The following is a 17,085-nucleotide window of genomic DNA, read 5'->3' on the forward strand; positions in this document are numbered from 1 at the left end:
ATAAAAGTGACTTGCATTGACTTGTAACAACTTAGATATCGTTTTTTGTGAATGTATTTTGAAATGGGACTCATAGTTGCTGCACCTTAAAGCAGGCCGATTGGGCGAAAACCCGTTCACAGTCCATTTTTGTAGAAGTCCGTGTGGATTTAAATAAAGTAAACCATGTATGTATTCTTCATATATATTGTGCTCGTGGACTTTGAATGTATGAGGACCTTTAGATTTGACCAGTCTTCATTCATGATCCTTGGTTTATAACCAACCATTCCATACAAATCAATATCATGTCTTATACATAGAAGTTAGCAAACTATTAGTTAATGATAAAATGCTGTAAAGGCAAATAGGCCATTATTATGGCGATTGAGCTCAGAGACAGGATGCTTTGGCCAAAATTTTGTCGTCCTTTCGTGGTAGAATTTATCAATTTGCAGTGTCTCAAAACCTGGATCGGCCAAGAACTCATCTTATAATTTTATTTCTTCAAACCTAAACCAAAAACATAACAACTGGGCATTTTTCGAGACAGATATTGTCCATGTAGTTCGTACACTGCCATTTATAAGCACAGCATCGTTGGTAAACAAAGATGGGTTTGATTCCCGATTTTACTTTTTCCGAATAGTCATTCAAATTTTTAGCCTCCTGATCAAGGGCAATTGATCGGTCTTTTAATCACATGTCGAGAAGAACCCCCATTTTGGACGTTGGACACTTGTAAGAGTTCCACCTTTTGCAATTAACAATATACGATATGTTGAACCATCGATCCTCTGTTATTGTAAGTGTCTCTCATGTGTTTGCTAAACCAAAATTGAACTTGTCACATCTCACCTTTATCGTGAACATGTGAACATTTCAATCTCATTCCACGGACCTCCAGAGAGCAAAAGAAGAATGAAAATGAGATGAGAGCGGTGCAATTCCTGGGAATTTCCCAAGATCTGTCCATTTGGCATTTAAAACCGGGCACTCCTCGCCCAAATCTTGGAAGCCGCGTCTCTTGAAAAGGGAATGTTCACTCCAAGCCAGATCTGAGCATAGGTGGACTGAAAACTATGCCAAATACACATATTGATATTTTTGAGTTAATTTCATCTCTAGGGCTTGTGCTAGTTCAGCATTTAGGAGATGCCGATTCATATGAAAAAAAGTGTCTGATTCACATCCAACGTGGAAAATGTATGTTCATGTGTTCATGGCCTTTTAAGGCCAGAGCTGAAAATAGGCTGGCATGAGAAGGAGGAGCTTTCCCTTGAGTTCTCGTTCTCCAGGATTGGATCCAGCATTCATTGGAGGTGCTCCCAAAGAAATCACTCTCACACCACCTTTGAGGTAATACACATAAAACATTCCTAAGGAAGCCACTTGAGCGAAAATAACGCCTGATCTCTGTTCATTAGTCCCCGTGGTCTGCACTCCTCAATCCACGGGAAATCGTTTGAAGTCTAAGTTGGAGCCTTCATAGTCTGAACCATGGACGCCATTAAGAAGAAGATGCAAAGTCTCAAGTCCGAGACCGAGAACTCCTTGGCCAGGGCCGAGCAATTGGATTCCGAGGCACAAGAAGCCAACCGAAGAGCAGAAAGAACTGAAGAACATGTAAGGACAAGGCTCCTTTGAGAAATGTATATGGTTCTTTTTCAAGCACGACCTCTTCATTGGCTCGAATTGCTTTAGGTGCGAGATCTCCAGAAGAAGATGCAGCATGTGGAGAATGATTTGGACACCACCTTGGAGAAGCTCACGACAACCACAAATAAGCTGGACGAGAAAGATAAGTCATTCCAGGTAAAAATGGGACTCCAAACTATCAATGATTCTACTGCATGCCTGCTTCAAATGTTGACTTGCTTGAAAAAAATATAGTTGGCTGAAGGCGAGATCCAAGCCTTGAAGCGGAAGTTGGTTCTCTTGGAGGACGAGCTTGATCGCAGTGAGAAGAAACTCACCCTCACCACCACTGAGCTCAACGACGCCTCCAACCGAGCTGATGAGATCAACCGCGCCATCAAGACTTTGGAAACCAAGAATATGATTGACGAAGGCCGTGAGTTTAGGCTAAGATTTCCTCCTGGAATATGTTGGACGATCTTGTCCTTTTTCAGGCATTGACATCCTTGAGAATCAGGTGAAAGAAGCGAAACAAATGGTGGAAGAAAGTGACATTAAGTACGACGAAGTGGCTCGTAAGCTGGCCATGGTAGAGGGTGACCTTCAGCGTGCTGAAGAGCGTGCTAGTACGGGTGAGAACAAGATTGTTGACTTGGAAGAGGAACTTCGCATGATTGGTGAGAGTCTGAAGGCTTTGGAGGTGGCTGAGGAGAAGGCCCAGCAACGCGAGGAGGAATACAAGAAGCAAATGCGAACCCTCGCGGAAAGGCTGAAGAGCGCAGAATCAAGGTCAGTACGCTACCTTATTGTATTGATAGAGAAAGCATCAATTCATTCGTTGTTCCATATTTTAGCAACTCGTTCTTAAACTTGTTTAGTCCGGAGAGTGTTTTCAGAATAGCTTTTTTAACTTTCATTGTAAGTGAATTTCATTTGTTGCTGCAGAAACTGAAAATACATCAATGACCAAGGCTAGTCCGTACCAATAGTAGTAGTGATGGATAGATCTTGTTACTTTTACGGATCCTTAAGTTCAACTCATAAGAGACGCTTATTAGTTCCTCAATTTGCACATTAAAAGTGAAAACTTTGATCAAACCTTGAAAAACAACATCTGTGACCTTAGTAGAACTTGCACATCTTGAAATCTTAGGTCTGTCTGCCTTGAACATCAAGGTCGATCGCCTGCATGAGGGAGGAAAATATCACTTCAACTGCGTTTCACCCCGGTGTGATCTCACTTTTCAAGGCCCTGTTATATGGCTACGCGGCAATCAGTTTCCGCTTTGAACAGATCATCAAATACTAGCGGGTTCAAAAGCACATATGTCTTAGACAGATTCTCGTTGGAACTCGTTTGAAAACAACGTTATTTTGACATGGACGGGAGGGAACGCTAACTAGGATGGTGCATTTGGCCAAAATTAACTGAAATTGAGAAAATTACTTTTTTCTTGTTTTTCACAATGCAATTTTTTTTAATCACAGTATCCACTGGTTTGATATTCATTTTTCGAAATGGAGCGATGAAACTCATTATGAGCGCTCAAGACACCTTCTAAATTTCCTTCATATTGCTTAACATAGGTAGAGTCCATAATACTGCTGGAGAGTCTTCCGATGTCTTCAATGAATTTTTCATTGCGATATTGTTCTATCGCATTCCTTGGAATAACATGTACTTCCAAGTTTACCCGGTTTCGTAATCGTTCATGTCAAGCTTGCGCATTTTCCCAATGCCCTTCATTTATCTATTATTATTTTGCAGGGCCGAATATGGCGAGAAAACGGTGCAAAAATTGAACCTTCGCATTGATAACATCATGAATGATCTAGTGCAAGAGAAGACCAAGACTCAAAACGTCAATGATGAGGTTGACCAAACCTTTGACTTATTCATCAACCAATAAAGCGGAAAAATACTTTAAATGCGAGGGTCTGACCCTTTTCTGGTTTGGCAACAGCACTGCAACTATCACACCGCGACAAGGAGCCTCTTTTTCTTTGGGAAAAAAGAAGTCTCTGGCAAAGAATGTCCCTTTACAACTAGTATTATTTCTGGCGTTTTTGTTGATCATCTTGTCCCGTTCAAGTACGGGTCGAATGATTTCCATATTTTGCGAATATAACCTTCATCGAGAGCGATAAGATCGATGTTTATTCCGTGTGAACCTAAAAATCAATGTGAAGTGAGCGATAGATCTGATAAAAGAATAATACATTCATTGTTTTCTATCACTGGACGTATCATGATTCTTAGATGATCAGGCATTGATCTCAGCAAGGTGTCAAGTACTTTTTTGTTAAGTCAATTGTCGGGCAATCACGGAATTTGATCCGTCGGTCCAAACCCTGTTTAAAAAATTCTTTTTTTGAACAATGTAAACTGTGCAGCATTGTTAAATTGAATAATGATGCATGCCCCTAGTCTACATAAGAAAACCATAACTGTTCTCTGCTGATATTAAGTGTGGCCCAGATAACATGAAAAGGCAATAAAGGAAAGGAAGACGAAACGTTAACATCATGGTCTAAGGTTCTTGTTTCATGATGATGTTACAAGCATTAAGGAAGAGTAATGTCTCCATAAAATACTCGAATAGCGAGGTTAACTTTTACGTGCGCATGCATCCCTTCAAGGGTTGCTTATGGTTTGTGTCCCCAAGTGCCTAACCATTAATTCGTAACTTTTTAGGTGAATAAAACCACACTGAGTAGAACCACAACCACATCCTGTTAATCAACTTGGCACCTTCTAGTAACACGATCGTACGACACACCATGATCGATCGTCATAGAGCAAGTAATTTCATTATGGTATCAATGTAACAATCTCGACATTCAAACCGCTTTCAAAGTTCCTTTCTAAAATAAAGTTGGTAGACGAAATGTACTCTTCGAAATTTTCTAGAAGGAGAATCATGAAAATATGAATGCATTTGAAATCGATTGTAAGCCGTTCAAGGAGCCATCTAACAATCATTTCATCCTGACGTCTGTAGTATGTTGTTGTGGTCGAGTGCACGCTTCCTAAGGATAAACTAATCCAGAAATCAGGACACGGGGGAAAACGAATCTGCTGTTCTTGTGCTTACGTTCAATCCAATAGACATCAGTGAAGGCGTACTATTCATAAGACATGCTAGAAACCAGTTCGGGTCGAGGTCCGAAAAAGCTATTGCCTCAACTCAGCTTCGATTTCTCGCCAGTCTCAAGTGACTTCTTCCTGAGTTTTGACCAAAAAAAGCTATTTCGATTTACTTGAAGGTGCTTTAAGCCATAGAAAGAACAACAATACCAGGTCCCTCTGTCAGGTAAGCATAGGAACGCCTTGTATCATTATTAATATTATCAGTTATACTATCCTAAAAAGTACGGCTCAGGGTGGAAAAGTACAAGAAGTTCATTTAACGTCGTAACTCACTGAGTTGACGTAATGGAAACTGGATTAGCGGCATATTGATCCAATTTGATTTTTCAGACCCCTGGACGCCTCTTACGACTGAGTAAGTTAGGTCGAGATGTCTTATTCTGCTATTGAATCTCCTGAATATGTACCGGGTTCCACCCATGGAACACGAAGACGCTCCTTCAAATCTGACTTGCACGACGACACTTCGGAAGAAACTCCACTCATTGGCAGAGCTCCACATGGTCAGATCATTGCTCCCAAGGACAAATGGAACATCGTTCGGTGAGAAATGGACATTGATTCACTTCTAGACTTGTGCGTACTGCCTTCGGTATTCTGCTCGAGAAGTTTTTACTTATTGTGAGCTGACCAGATTTGACTGACTCAAATCTGATTACAGGTGGTCGTTTCTCTACCTAGGCATGATAACCATGTTACCGTGGAACATCATGCTTTCCATGCCCAGTTTTTGGGATTATAAATTTCGCAACGTCACCTTGGATGCACTGAATTCGAGCATAAGCGGCCAAAGCGACTTGTTCAGTGACAAACCGACTGAGATGCAAATTACATTTCCCAGCTACTTGTCCATAGCCAGCAATGTTCCCGGTGCCATAACCACTATCGCCCATTCCTTACTGGGCCAGAGAGCTTGGTAAGAGTCAATAAAGTATTTTGTACCGTTGAGTAGGAGTGCTACATCGGGCGGTGCCTGATTTGATGTTTCAGTGTCAGAAAGAGGATCTTCTGGTCGCTAGCCGTTTTCTTCGCTTCCTTTGGGGGCCTTTTAGTTTTGTCCCTTCCTAACAGCGACAAGTGGCAAGACAGATACCTGCACACTGTCATCCTGATGGTGGTGTTACTAAATGTGGGAGTTAACGTTCTTCAGGTGAGATGGACTGTTTTCAATCATTTTACGTTTATTGTAAGGTTTAAACATCTGATTTGGTCACAGACGTGAAATAGGGGAATTCTTCCTTTCGATTAGAAACCTCTACTTCCGACAATTAACTACAAGGGGTAAGAGAGGGGAAAATTTAAGGGAAAGTAGTTTTTTCGGTCAAATCTTAATGGATGAGTATTCAATTGTTTTGTTTTCTTAAGCGTTCAAAATTTTCAATCCTTAGTTTTTCTCAAATTAATGTTTAACATGTTAGAAGTTACTTTGCAATATCATAACTAATCTTCCAGGCTACATTCAAAAGGAAGATCGAATATGGGGGAAAAATCGCCCATGCCTTTTCCCTTGCTTAGTAATAATCAACATCTAGTAATAACAAATAGGGGCATTTATGTCAGCACCTTTTTCACTCCTTAATAAACTATGTCGTTGCCACGCTGGAACCTGTCATGAAGTATCTTTAGTTTGGAAACTCATATAATCGATATTCCTTTGATGCTCATTTCAGGGTGCCCTATTTGGCGTGTCGGGTCGATTCCCGTCAATTTACGCTGGCTGTGTGATGACTGGTCAATCCTTGGGAGGGGTTCTTCCCGCCATAGCAGCCATCCTACTGACTTTGTTTGATGTGGAGCCTAGAGTTTTAGGACCGGTGTGCTTCTGTTTGATTCTCGTATCGATTTTGACAGCCATGGTCATCTTTTTTGGCATGTCAAACAATATCTACTTCTTGTACTATGGAGAAGGAAAAGTGTCAGTCGATCAAGATATTGACCACAATGACGAAGTGGATCACATATGTTATAAGGCAATTTTCAAAAATAGTTGGATGTATTTTGTTACCGGTTACATCAACTATGCAACAACTCTATCCGTATTTCCGGCTATAACGTCTCTTGGTAAGATAATTAAAATTTTCGGTTGAGTTGGATGTCACAGTTTACCAAATGAACGCTTTCTACCCTTTGATTTTAGTTCGATCTCAAGTGCAGACTCATTGGACACGAGTATTCTTCACCCCAGTGGCTAGTGTACTCCTTTTCAATGTTGGAGACCTTATCGGTCGAACCTCTGCCACGTGGTTGCAGTGGCCCGGAACTAAACGCTTTGAGCAATTCACATTGATGAGTGTGACCATTTTACGCATTGGTACAGTGTTTAACAGAAAGCCAAGACAGTTTTCCACCATTCATTCCACCCCACAGCAAGAACACTTAACGGATGGGAAGATTAACACTAACAGCACGTTTTCTAGGGGTTCACTTTCAATGAGGATCTTTTTACAGCTTTTATTCCGAGTCTGATGCTCTGCAACGTGGATGTTGCCATCCGACGTCATTTGTTCACCCTATTTCATGGAGACGTGACATTTTGTTGCTTCATTCTTGCTCTGGGAATATCCAGTGGATACATTGGAAATGTTTCCATGCTTATGATCCCAAAGGTCAATGAAGTTGCCATCGAAATTCAAGCCGCAGCGACACTGATGAACTCGGCTGTTGTCTTGGGAATTGCCAGCGGCTCAACAGCAGGATACTTTCTCCAGGATGCTCTATGATTGGGATACATCGTCCATTCTATATGAATGATCCCAAAGGAAAAAACACATTCCCACCCGCCCAAGCCGTCAATAACCACAAAAGTCAATAATAAAGTAAAGTGTTCGTAATGCTCAAGGGTCCAATGAATGGTTTAAAAAAATGACCCAAAATTCAAACACTTTAGGCAAAGTTAAACACTGTACCTGATGGTCTAGGTTTGATCCCACTTTTCATCTACTGCAACGTGGCTCCAGATTCACGGCATCTTCCGGTGCTCATTCGATTCGACATTGACTATTGCTTATTGGTGTTTGCCTTATCATTCACAGTTGGTTACATTGGCAACACGTGTCTCACTATGAATCCAAAGCTGCAACCCAATCCTCAAGCCCAAGAAGCAGCTAATCTGGCGCTAACTGCTCTCTTTGTGGCTGGACAGGCGTCTGGCTCATTTGGCAGTTACCTCTTATTGAACATGCTTTAACGTGGCTTTACTTACTTATTTATAGCAAATTTACGCAACAGTAAAATGACAAGCCATTGAATTTGCTATGAAATAATTTTATTGCGCTCTAGGAAAATGGTTTCCATCAATTTGAGTAGTTAGGGACTGAGGTTCTGCGTGTTGGGTGCACCTTGCTTGAATATGCCTTTGAGTACTCTCAGAATCCATCAAGCTGGACTCGGATTCAAAGGACGAAGACGAATTTATCCGAGTCAAGCGGTTCCGTTGGGACTGAAATCGAGTAACAATCGTCTCCGGAGGACTGGGACTTGGGGATCTTGACAACGAATCCAATCCGTGCTCATCCCGAATTCCGTCCCTCTGCATGGGCCAAAATTGTTGAGAAATAAGAGGAATGGGGTGAGAGTGGACCAGTTCGATTTCGGGGAGGTCTTCAAAATGAGGCCGAGAGGTAGTGGGTCTGGTCACAGCGGATGAGCGATTCACCAATATAGGGGGCTGGATGGGAGTTCTTGTTGTGTTGGTGGTCAACGGGCGATGGGTTGGAGATGCACTAGTAAGGACAGATTGGTCGGGCACCTCTTCGACAGCACCAGGCAAGGGTGTTAGGGTTGGAGCAAAGGCAGATGGAGGTGGCGAATTCGGTGGTTCGTCACTTTCATTGATGGAATGTTGGAAGACATTGGGCGTGGCTTCAAGACTTTGACCAAACACTGAGCCACCGGGCCTAGAGGTGGAGAAGGAGTGATCCAAAGGCCACGTTTGAGGAGGAAAGAAATAAGGTTTAAATTCCTTTGGGACGCTGTGCCGCTTTAGCCAGGTCTCGGTTAGGTATTTGGGATCCAACCGCAGGAATTCTGCCTCTTCATATGTGGGGAGGTCGGAGTTCATCTGGAAGACAAAGAGTGACATCAAGACGGTCAATAGGATCCGGTGTGATCGATCAACCCGCCGCCAGATGGCAAACCAAAGCTGTACTGCTGTTTGTTCTCTAGGTCAGAAATTGTTACTAGCCTGGTCTTAAAGAATGAAACCGCTTTTAAAATCGGCATTACTGGTTTGCCATCTGCCGTTGCAGGGAGATTTGTCCCATCTGTAGGGAAAAGCAATGGTTCAATAGTTTGGGTCAGTCTTACCACAAAGCTGTAGGACGGCAAGCTTGTCTTGCTCACTGTCTCCCGAATGTTACTTGAAACGGACGATATTTGTAGATTTTCCAGGTTCAATTGCTGCAAGATAGTGCACATGGTGAGATCTTGCTAAGTCGTGTCATACTCTGCTAGTGATAGTGCAACAAGATATCTGAATGCTTACTTGGCGTTGTGAGTACCTGGAGCAACTCTGCACCACTGCACAAGTCACCAGAAATAGACCCACGATCACCATTCCCAAACCCAGGTAGCGGATGATCCCGACCCAAGGGTTATGAAATCCAATCACTACAAACAGAGTCCCAAGATAAAGGAGCACCAAACCATATCGGAAGGCATTGTAGATCACAGGGCTCATCCAAGTTGGGGAGATGCCCTCAAAATAGTGTTGAAATCTGCCATGCGAAACTCGTGCCTGACGACCCGGTCCTTGAGCAACTCTTTGTCGTGGCATTAGCGTTTGATTTCACATTCTCTCTGTTGTTCCAACCGTGTAGTAGTAGTAATAGTAGTAGTATGTGTATCGACTTCGAATCGAGATAGGTATGGTGGAGCTCAGAAGCATGCAATGACTTCTAAGCCTTCAAGGAACAATTGGAACACGAGAATTGATGACGTTGGTTCTCAACCATTCTCGAGACCTGACGGCGTCCAAGTCTTCTCATGCATGTCATGCAATCATGGCCTTTAAATGGCAGGCGGAGCGATCGTTAAGATCTCAATAATTCATGCCTCGGTTTCTAGGCCTCGGCCTGGCGTCTAAAAGCCAGGACATCCTTTAATTTTCATGAGAGACAATCATCAACCAAACCGATACATCGACATTGCACTCTCACAAGAATCTCTTGGCAATGTTGGAGCACGATATGAAAATCACAAAAATATGCACAAAACTATTTTCGCTGGTAATGACGTGTATTCACACACAAAAGAAAGTATCCATCACGATGAGTTTGTGTCTGACACGGTAGGCCTTGACAAATATTGAAGATCACTTAAATTCAAATTTCTCCATCCAAAAAGTCTTTAATGGATTGTGGTATTCGCCTAGACTTGCGTACCTCTTCAGTTGGAATAATCGGAGGCAAATAGTAAGCAGGGTGTTTGCTTGATTTTGGTCTCAGATTTCGCCGAGGTTTTGGACCGGCAGCATTAGGTCTGGTTGTGGCCACATGGCTCAAGGGAGAGTGAATGTCCCGATTATTCAACGAAACCGAATCATTGCTAACACTCTTCTTGGAGCCATTTGTAGTTGAATGAACGATGGATTTGGTGGCATCGTTATCCACTTGAGTAGTCTGTTCATTGACAATCTGTTAGGTAAAATTATTAGTAAAATTAACTTAATGCACCTAAAAAGCACAGCCTTCTGCATTTACTCTCCCATGTTTTTTTGTGAAGACCGACACTGTAAGTATATTCTATCATTATCATTTGAGGTACCGTTTGGTATGCTTTACACCAAAGTTATTTTTGTGGTTGTCCGCACTGCGGGACACTAGCCATAACAAAGTATATATAGCCTTCTAAAAATAGAAGCCTATTCAAGCTCGTGTTTCGTGATTGTATTCAAAACCTATAAAAGGAAGCAAGTATGCTTTAACAAAAAGATGATTTTTTTTCTTAAATTGGCTTGACATGGCAGGCAATGATTTCCATCTTTAATTTCTCTATTTTGATTATCTTGGATCACTTAATGTTTCCGTCGTACTTGATTGGATGGTATTTCCAGTTCTATGTTCATCTCAAATGTTAAAGGGATCGCACAAGCGTTGAAAAGATGACATAAAATCAATTATAGACTACATTAATCTTTCGAGATTAACTTAGATCTGCTACTATGATTATTTGACTAAAATAACCCTAAAGGACAGTAAAACGGAATTTAACTGAAGCAGACCAAAAAGATTTCATGTTTGTTAGTGTGCTAAGAACTTTTGAAAATAAGAAAGTAAGGAGTTTCCATACCATAATGGTTGCAGGAGGTTCGATATTATGTCCAGGTCCATGTTGTCCACGGTATTCCCGGATCTTGTCTTTATGAGTGAATACATAGCACACCGCCCAACAGAACCAGATCCAACACAAAAGAGCAACAATCGGAAATGTCACGATAGAAAAAGTGATACAAAGGTAAAGGAGCAACATTGGCTTAGATATTCAGAATTGTGTTTATCACAGAGAATTGTTCGAGCCTCATAGTCATAGGAGTCTATGATTGCTATTGATTATCCAGAAAGGCACGGATTGAAGTTGGGACTCTCTTCTCGCTTTTCTTCTTATTTGGCAAAGGTGGCAAATGCGGCCAAGGTGCTTGAAGTGGAGTCATGGGGGAGGGTTTGGCGTACGTTGGAGTACCTCCAGAACGGGATTGGGGATGTTTGGGGTAATACACCGGTCCAAAGGAGTCGGATAGGGATTTATCCTTGAGGGAGCGCTTCAGATTCTCTGGTACATTCATCACTGGTCCATAGGGAGATCTAAGATCATCGTCGACCATAGGCATTGTGCCCGGAGTGGAAGTCTCGGAAAAATGGCCGGAATGAGTGAAACGGGACTGACTGGAGAAACTCTGACCTGTGCTGATATTTGAAGACTCGCTTGATCCGGTGCTTCCCTGTATCGTCTATAATTAGAGAGTCAAATCAGTCTCACCACAACCTATTCTGATACTTCAAAGATTGGAGTTGTTTTGAAGAAGATCAAAAGCTAAGACTCACTACCAATATCTTTTGTGGGGTTGTTCAATAAATCATAGAAAATAAATCTTTCAATTAATGTTTCGTTCGACAATTCTTGTTTAAAATGAGTATTTTGGTAACAACGCTCTAGCACTTAATGTTTCGTTCAACAATGCTTGCGGAAAAGGAGAAATTCGGGTGACTTTTCTATGGAGACGTTAATGTGCCTTACCTCAACTTTAGTTGATCTTGGGTTCTTCGAGAAGCTCTTAAGCAGACTTTTATAGATACAACAAGCGATGCAACATAACCAACAGATCGCCAAAATAGGGAAAATAATGCTACTAATAACGAGATAGAGATTGGTCATGGTTTTGAAGTGATGGCACCCATCTCTATAAAGAAATGTTTTCGAAGCCAAAATAGGAGCTTCACTGGAACTTTGAGGAACTATTGATTTTAAGTCGTAATAATAAATGGGCCTCTTCAGTCGTGGTTTTGGGCCCTTTCTCTACCTGTGTGTTAATGTGGCAACAAAGGGCCAACAATTATCCGTTCACTCTGTGAAGGGGTGCATTGAGCTTTCTTTTTGGTCGCTGGGTTCAAGGAAATTCTTGGGGCCTCTTTGGGTGAAAGTCATCGAAGGAAGGTCGTTTCTTAATGTGATGCACGTCGAAAATAAAAAAGCGTAGGAGGGAAGTATTTGCAAAAAGCAGAACGAAAATACCTCTTTATTGCAATTACTTTAGCAATAAAATTAGCAAAACATGTATTCAATGTTCAATCATATACCTATTAGCTATTAAGATATACAAGTACACTCCCTCAATATTCTGGCTCATTCCTACGTGAGTCATTGGCATTTTGATAAGATTCACTGAGATTGATAAGGTGTGGTAAAAACATTTTGTAGCCGCCAACGATTCTCTCCGTATCTACACATGTATATTCTAGCTAACTTAGGGTTTAATCCTTATCTTTTACGCGCCTTATCTGTTATCTATTGTCTTTGAACAATGAATGATTAAAGTTCCCCATATTTACGCCATATTGAAATAAACGAGAAGATCGAAAAATGGATTCCGGGCCGAATTTTCGAGAGGGACTAAGTTTGTCTGGCATTTTCAAGATCTTGGAGGTTGCCATTGTGTTCAGTGCGATAATGGTCCACAGATACGGTGCCAATGGAAGCTATCTTTTCTTTGGAACTTCAACGGATCAAATGTCAGCGGTAAGGTTTACACAAAACAGAAAGGCTACCCAGTTAATATTTTAGTTGAATATATCTGTAAATACTACAATGCATTTCATGCTGCCAGAAACGACAATATGTGAGTGGTTAAATGAGTTAGCACATGAACTTCTCTTTTAATCTTGCAAATCAACGTATTACAGGGCGATGAAGGGATGGACGTAGAAAACATTGGCAATGCAGCTCTCGTCACATTCTCAGTCATTTCATCAGTTTTATGGATTGGTTACGTTATGGACAGCAGATTCATCATCCAACGCTTCTTCCTTGAGCCTGTAAGTTTTATGTTTAGAATTTTCGACACGTTCATCTTAACCTGGCCTCCGTTTTTCAGTTTTGGAACTTCCTGGCCACTTGTATGTTTATGGGTGTTGGAGTCAAGACCTTGATCGTCTGGGCCAAGGCCAAAAGTGAAGATACACAAATCACGAGTGACAGCTACTACGCCACCTATGGGGCAGGGTTGGCCTTGGGATCCTTGTGTGTGATCGCTTCCATCGTGTACAGTATTGACTTCTGCATCAGCGTTTCCGCCCGAAATAAGTTGAGGGCCGATGACTACTACTATTAAGTCATTGGAGCAGATCTTTTGTGTTCTGACGAATATGTATTTATACCTGAATTGACGAGTTCAAAATGAGTAAAGCGTAAAAAATGGTTTTAAAAAGTTTATTTTCTGGGATAGAAACAAATAATCCGTACATATAAACAACATCTTTATAAAACCATATTCCAAAACGGCCTAGGTTCGTGAGAAGTGATCAAAAGTTCAGATTCACGTTCCCCCATGGCTAATTCGCAAATGCAAATTAGGTGGTCAGAAGACTTCCTTTCGGTTTTTTGTGACACCTGGTAGATATTGTTGGTAGAAAAATAGTTCCAGAATCAAACTAAAGACTCGAGACGGGAACAAAATCAGGTAGAGTTGATTCATAACAAAAGATGGTATTTTGAATATGTATGGGGGGAGGTTTCATGGTGGGGACGAGTAAGAGAGAATTGGAATTAATAAGTCTGATCAGATCTAAAGCTCGTCGTGTTTGGGACCAGAGAACTCGTCGTGGGAAATGAGACCGTCTTTGTCTTTATCTTCGTGGCTAAATATTTCCTCCACCAGCTTGTCTTGGTCACCTTCCATCTGACGGGCCTGCTCCTCCTGATCCCCACCGGCATCTTTCATGGCTTCAACCTTAAATATGAAATTTAACGATTAAGACCAGGAGTTTCATCGTAGTGGTTCACTCTTGCAAAGTGACCCCCCTATTTTGTTGGCAATTGGGTGCACAAAAGAAGAGACCATTCCAGGGTGGATAAGCATTCATTTCATGAATATGAAGAGAGGTCACAAGACGGTGCATTTTTTTATGGAAAGTACCTTTGAGAAGCTATGTGTCTAGGTGTTTCAACTCACTTGAAAGGAAAGTTGTGCAGTCCCGTCCGTAGCGAACAGATGAAGGATCAAAAGAAATTTTCAAACCAAATCAAACCTTTATTGCAGTTCACCATGTTCATGGTCAACTCAACAGATTTATGGCTGCCAGTTAGTGTCATAGCTCAGGCAGTACTGGAGATCGATAACTTATCAACTTTCTCCTTTCATGTTTTGGGCTTTGATCTACAACAATAACCATCTTACCGTCTAAATTAATTCCATTGTGGCATGGAAATATTTACAAGGTCAAGTCGGAAAGAAAACGGGAAGAAGTGAATAAAGATCCCTCAGATCACAATTACCTGTTGCTTCAAGTAACCACTAAGTTCCTCTCGGGAGATGTGAGAATCGTCGTCCAAATCAATTTGCTTGAACACATTGACGGGCGTGGGTCCCTCATCAGTCTCGAGGAGCTCTACATCGAAATAAAGGGTAGCACCACCGGGAATCACATCCCCAGCACCTTGCTCTCCATAGCCAAGTTCGGGTGGAACAATGAGTTTGCGCTTCTCTCCCACACACATACCAACAATACCCTCTTCCCAGCCTTTGATCACCTGAAAATGACATCAATTTGGCCAAGGTTAGTAAATACAGCAACACTTAAGTTAACCGCTCTCAAAAGCCGGTTTTGAGGTGATGCTCGGCCCAGAAACTGGTTAAACGCAAACTTTACCTGACCAACGCCGATTTGAAACTTGAATGGCTCACTTCGATCTAGAGAGCTATCGAACTTGGTTCCATCCTCCAAAGTGCCAGTGTAGTGCATGGTGAGTAGATCTCCATTCTTGGCTTGCTTCTCGCACGAGTCCACTTTCTCCACAACCTCTAACTTCAGGCCAGAGGGTCGCTCCTCGACCTCGGCCAAGCTCGAACCCACGACCACCAAAACGAACACACACAACCACTTCATTTTCAACGAGATTAGATGTTGTCAATGATTTGAGGAAATGGCGATTGAGAGCCAATATTTGCTGAGCAACTTCTACCGTCAAGCTGCTGTCCGTATCGCTATTTGTGTGATGTTGCAGCCACGTTGGCGGAGATTTCACTCCGTTAGTTGGCTATCATGTGTTGGCCGACAACAGGTAGGAGGGAAACGAGTTCGAGTTCGACGTGTAGCTTGGAGGGCTGAGAAACTTGTCTTTAGTTCACGGCATTCGTATTCAATCCACTTGCTGGTAGGGAACTCCACCCAGCTGCATGAATGCAGTCTTCTTTCTCAGTGGAGAGCCAGGCAATAGCAATTCGTCCAGGGTGACTTGAGTACGGGTTGATGTTCCTTTCCGAGCGTGTAATGAGACATTAATTCAAATGGATAGGCTCGACGTGAGCACTGACGCTTGGATCTTGATTCCATTTGTTTTTATGTTTCACTCTTTGTCTTTTCGTTTTTGGGACGAAGCACTGTCAGAGACCAATATAAGCATGCAACGCTATCGCCTAGAGTTTATCCCTCAACCTCGATCAAAACTGTAGTAACTTTGCAGTAAATTTTAGCCCCAGTCGTTATTATACTACTTCAAATTAGACAGAAGTGGGGCCATATGGTTCTTAAATTGTTAAGAAAATCTGAATTTTCTTTGGTGCAACACCTATCTAAATCAAGGTCCTTAAAAGCAGCACCTAGTAAGAAACGGTCGGTGAAAGGAAGCAAATCGAGTTTTGGCGATGAATATGAACGATTGACCATATAATGGTGCAAAACAATGTTTGAATATTTGATAGCGAAAAGGTTAGTACCTAAATGGTTTACAAGTTGAGATTACTATTCCAAGATTGGAAGCCTTAGGGATTACTGATAAAGGTTAATCGCAAATTCTTCATGCTCCATAGTATGACATAATCCTGAACAAAATTATTGATAGGTCAAAAAGAAACACTAGTAGCTTAGCGGTCTGATGTACCCCAAGAGTCACGAGGGCGTTACCGAGACGGAAGCCGACCTGCTGATATGTGTTTTGAAATCCTGAATGTTTGTTACGACTGGAATTATAGACGAAAAATATTCCGTTCTGACATTTGTTTAACCCAATCTTTAACCTCATTTGTGACTGACCAAAGTAACTTTGAGAAGACTTCACCAGACCATAACCAGGCTTTATCAAATGATAAAAGGATACATTGATGAAAATATCAATGCGGAAGGAAAATGAAAATTGGTGTTGTTGTAATTGTTAAGGCGTCATCAATGTATTGGTAAAATTGTAGGAATGCGATTTACAACCACCTTTGCCGTTTTACTTGTCTGTTTTCTCCTAAAAAAAAACTATTAATATTTAAAGTAAATGCCACGATGATGCAAAAGCATTGAAATCGAATTATTTTCTGATTTAGTTTGTTTTATATTTTTGGTCTTGCATGACTTCTTAGCCCTGTAATTATTTTCTATAGCCATATAATAATTGTGGGTATGTAATGCACGTTAGCGGAAGTTTACACCCTCTATCATGTGTGGACTTACAATACGGTACTTCAATCATTATCAACTCATTCTTGCTTTCGGTGAAGTCAAAATTTACTTGTTAGGTTAAAACCATTAGTTTCCAATTTTGATAAATTGATGCCACAATCCATTTTTCAATTTGTGAATTCATAATTGGTCAAACAACACTTGATATCGCTGCTGCTG

The 17,085-nt window shown here is 41.5% G+C and overlaps 5 protein-coding genes across 7 annotated transcripts; 3 read left to right on the top strand and 2 right to left on the bottom strand.

The window, feature by feature from the left end:
* Nucleotides 1-1,189: 1,189 nt before the first annotated feature.
* On the top strand, nucleotides 1,190-3,855 carry LOC131879468 (tropomyosin Cha f 1.0101-like). The gene is made up of 6 exons (XM_059225805.1): nucleotides 1,190-1,338; nucleotides 1,407-1,605; nucleotides 1,684-1,794; nucleotides 1,873-2,053; nucleotides 2,112-2,406; nucleotides 3,386-3,855. The coding sequence occupies exons 2-6, from the start codon at nucleotides 1,480-1,482 to the stop codon at nucleotides 3,525-3,527; spliced, it is 855 nt and encodes a 284-aa protein (XP_059081788.1). The 5' UTR covers nucleotides 1,190-1,338; nucleotides 1,407-1,479; the 3' UTR covers nucleotides 3,528-3,855.
* A 799-nt stretch (nucleotides 3,856-4,654) lies between these two features.
* LOC131879464 (equilibrative nucleoside transporter 3-like) lies at nucleotides 4,655-8,016 on the top strand. 2 transcript variants are annotated; one of them, XM_059225802.1, is made up of 7 exons: nucleotides 4,655-4,931; nucleotides 5,099-5,311; nucleotides 5,430-5,684; nucleotides 5,759-5,918; nucleotides 6,439-6,829; nucleotides 6,906-7,079; nucleotides 7,687-8,016. In XM_059225802.1, the coding sequence occupies exons 2-7, from the start codon at nucleotides 5,139-5,141 to the stop codon at nucleotides 7,953-7,955; spliced, it is 1,422 nt and encodes a 473-aa protein (XP_059081785.1). In that variant the 5' UTR covers nucleotides 4,655-4,931; nucleotides 5,099-5,138; the 3' UTR covers nucleotides 7,956-8,016. The 2 variants fall into 2 exon arrangements, with proteins under 2 accessions (XP_059081785.1, XP_059081784.1); XM_059225801.1 differs by lacking the exon at nucleotides 7,687-8,016 and adding an exon at nucleotides 7,217-7,674.
* LOC131879466 (uncharacterized) lies at nucleotides 8,007-11,307 on the bottom strand. The gene is made up of 4 exons (XM_059225803.1): nucleotides 11,057-11,307; nucleotides 9,252-10,401; nucleotides 9,074-9,166; nucleotides 8,007-8,828 (listed from the first exon to the last, which is right to left on the bottom strand). The coding sequence occupies exons 2-4, from the start codon at nucleotides 9,540-9,542 to the stop codon at nucleotides 8,034-8,036; spliced, it is 1,179 nt and encodes a 392-aa protein (XP_059081786.1). The 5' UTR covers nucleotides 9,543-10,401; nucleotides 11,057-11,307; the 3' UTR covers nucleotides 8,007-8,033.
* Nucleotides 11,308-12,760: 1,453 nt separating this feature from the next.
* Nucleotides 12,761-13,688, top strand: LOC131879473 (uncharacterized). 2 transcript variants are annotated; one of them, XM_059225812.1, is made up of 4 exons: nucleotides 12,761-13,000; nucleotides 13,089-13,100; nucleotides 13,165-13,296; nucleotides 13,356-13,688. In XM_059225812.1, the coding sequence occupies exons 1-4, from the start codon at nucleotides 12,845-12,847 to the stop codon at nucleotides 13,590-13,592; spliced, it is 537 nt and encodes a 178-aa protein (XP_059081795.1). In that variant the 5' UTR covers nucleotides 12,761-12,844; the 3' UTR covers nucleotides 13,593-13,688. The 2 variants fall into 2 exon arrangements, with proteins under 2 accessions (XP_059081795.1, XP_059081796.1); XM_059225813.1 differs by lacking the exon at nucleotides 13,089-13,100 and having other exon boundaries at nucleotides 12,763-13,000.
* On the bottom strand, nucleotides 13,677-15,603 carry LOC131879471 (FK506-binding protein 2-like). Its single transcript, XM_059225810.1, has 3 exons — nucleotides 15,130-15,603; nucleotides 14,756-15,010; nucleotides 13,677-14,210 (listed from the first exon to the last, which is right to left on the bottom strand). The coding sequence occupies exons 1-3, from the start codon at nucleotides 15,364-15,366 to the stop codon at nucleotides 14,046-14,048; spliced, it is 657 nt and encodes a 218-aa protein (XP_059081793.1). The 5' UTR covers nucleotides 15,367-15,603; the 3' UTR covers nucleotides 13,677-14,045.
* Between the last annotated feature and the right edge of the window lie 1,482 nt (nucleotides 15,604-17,085).

Source organism: Tigriopus californicus, chromosome 4 (assembly GCF_007210705.1).
Source record: "Tigriopus californicus strain San Diego chromosome 4, Tcal_SD_v2.1, whole genome shotgun sequence".
Classification (NCBI taxonomy): domain Eukaryota; kingdom Metazoa; phylum Arthropoda; class Copepoda; order Harpacticoida; family Harpacticidae; genus Tigriopus; species Tigriopus californicus.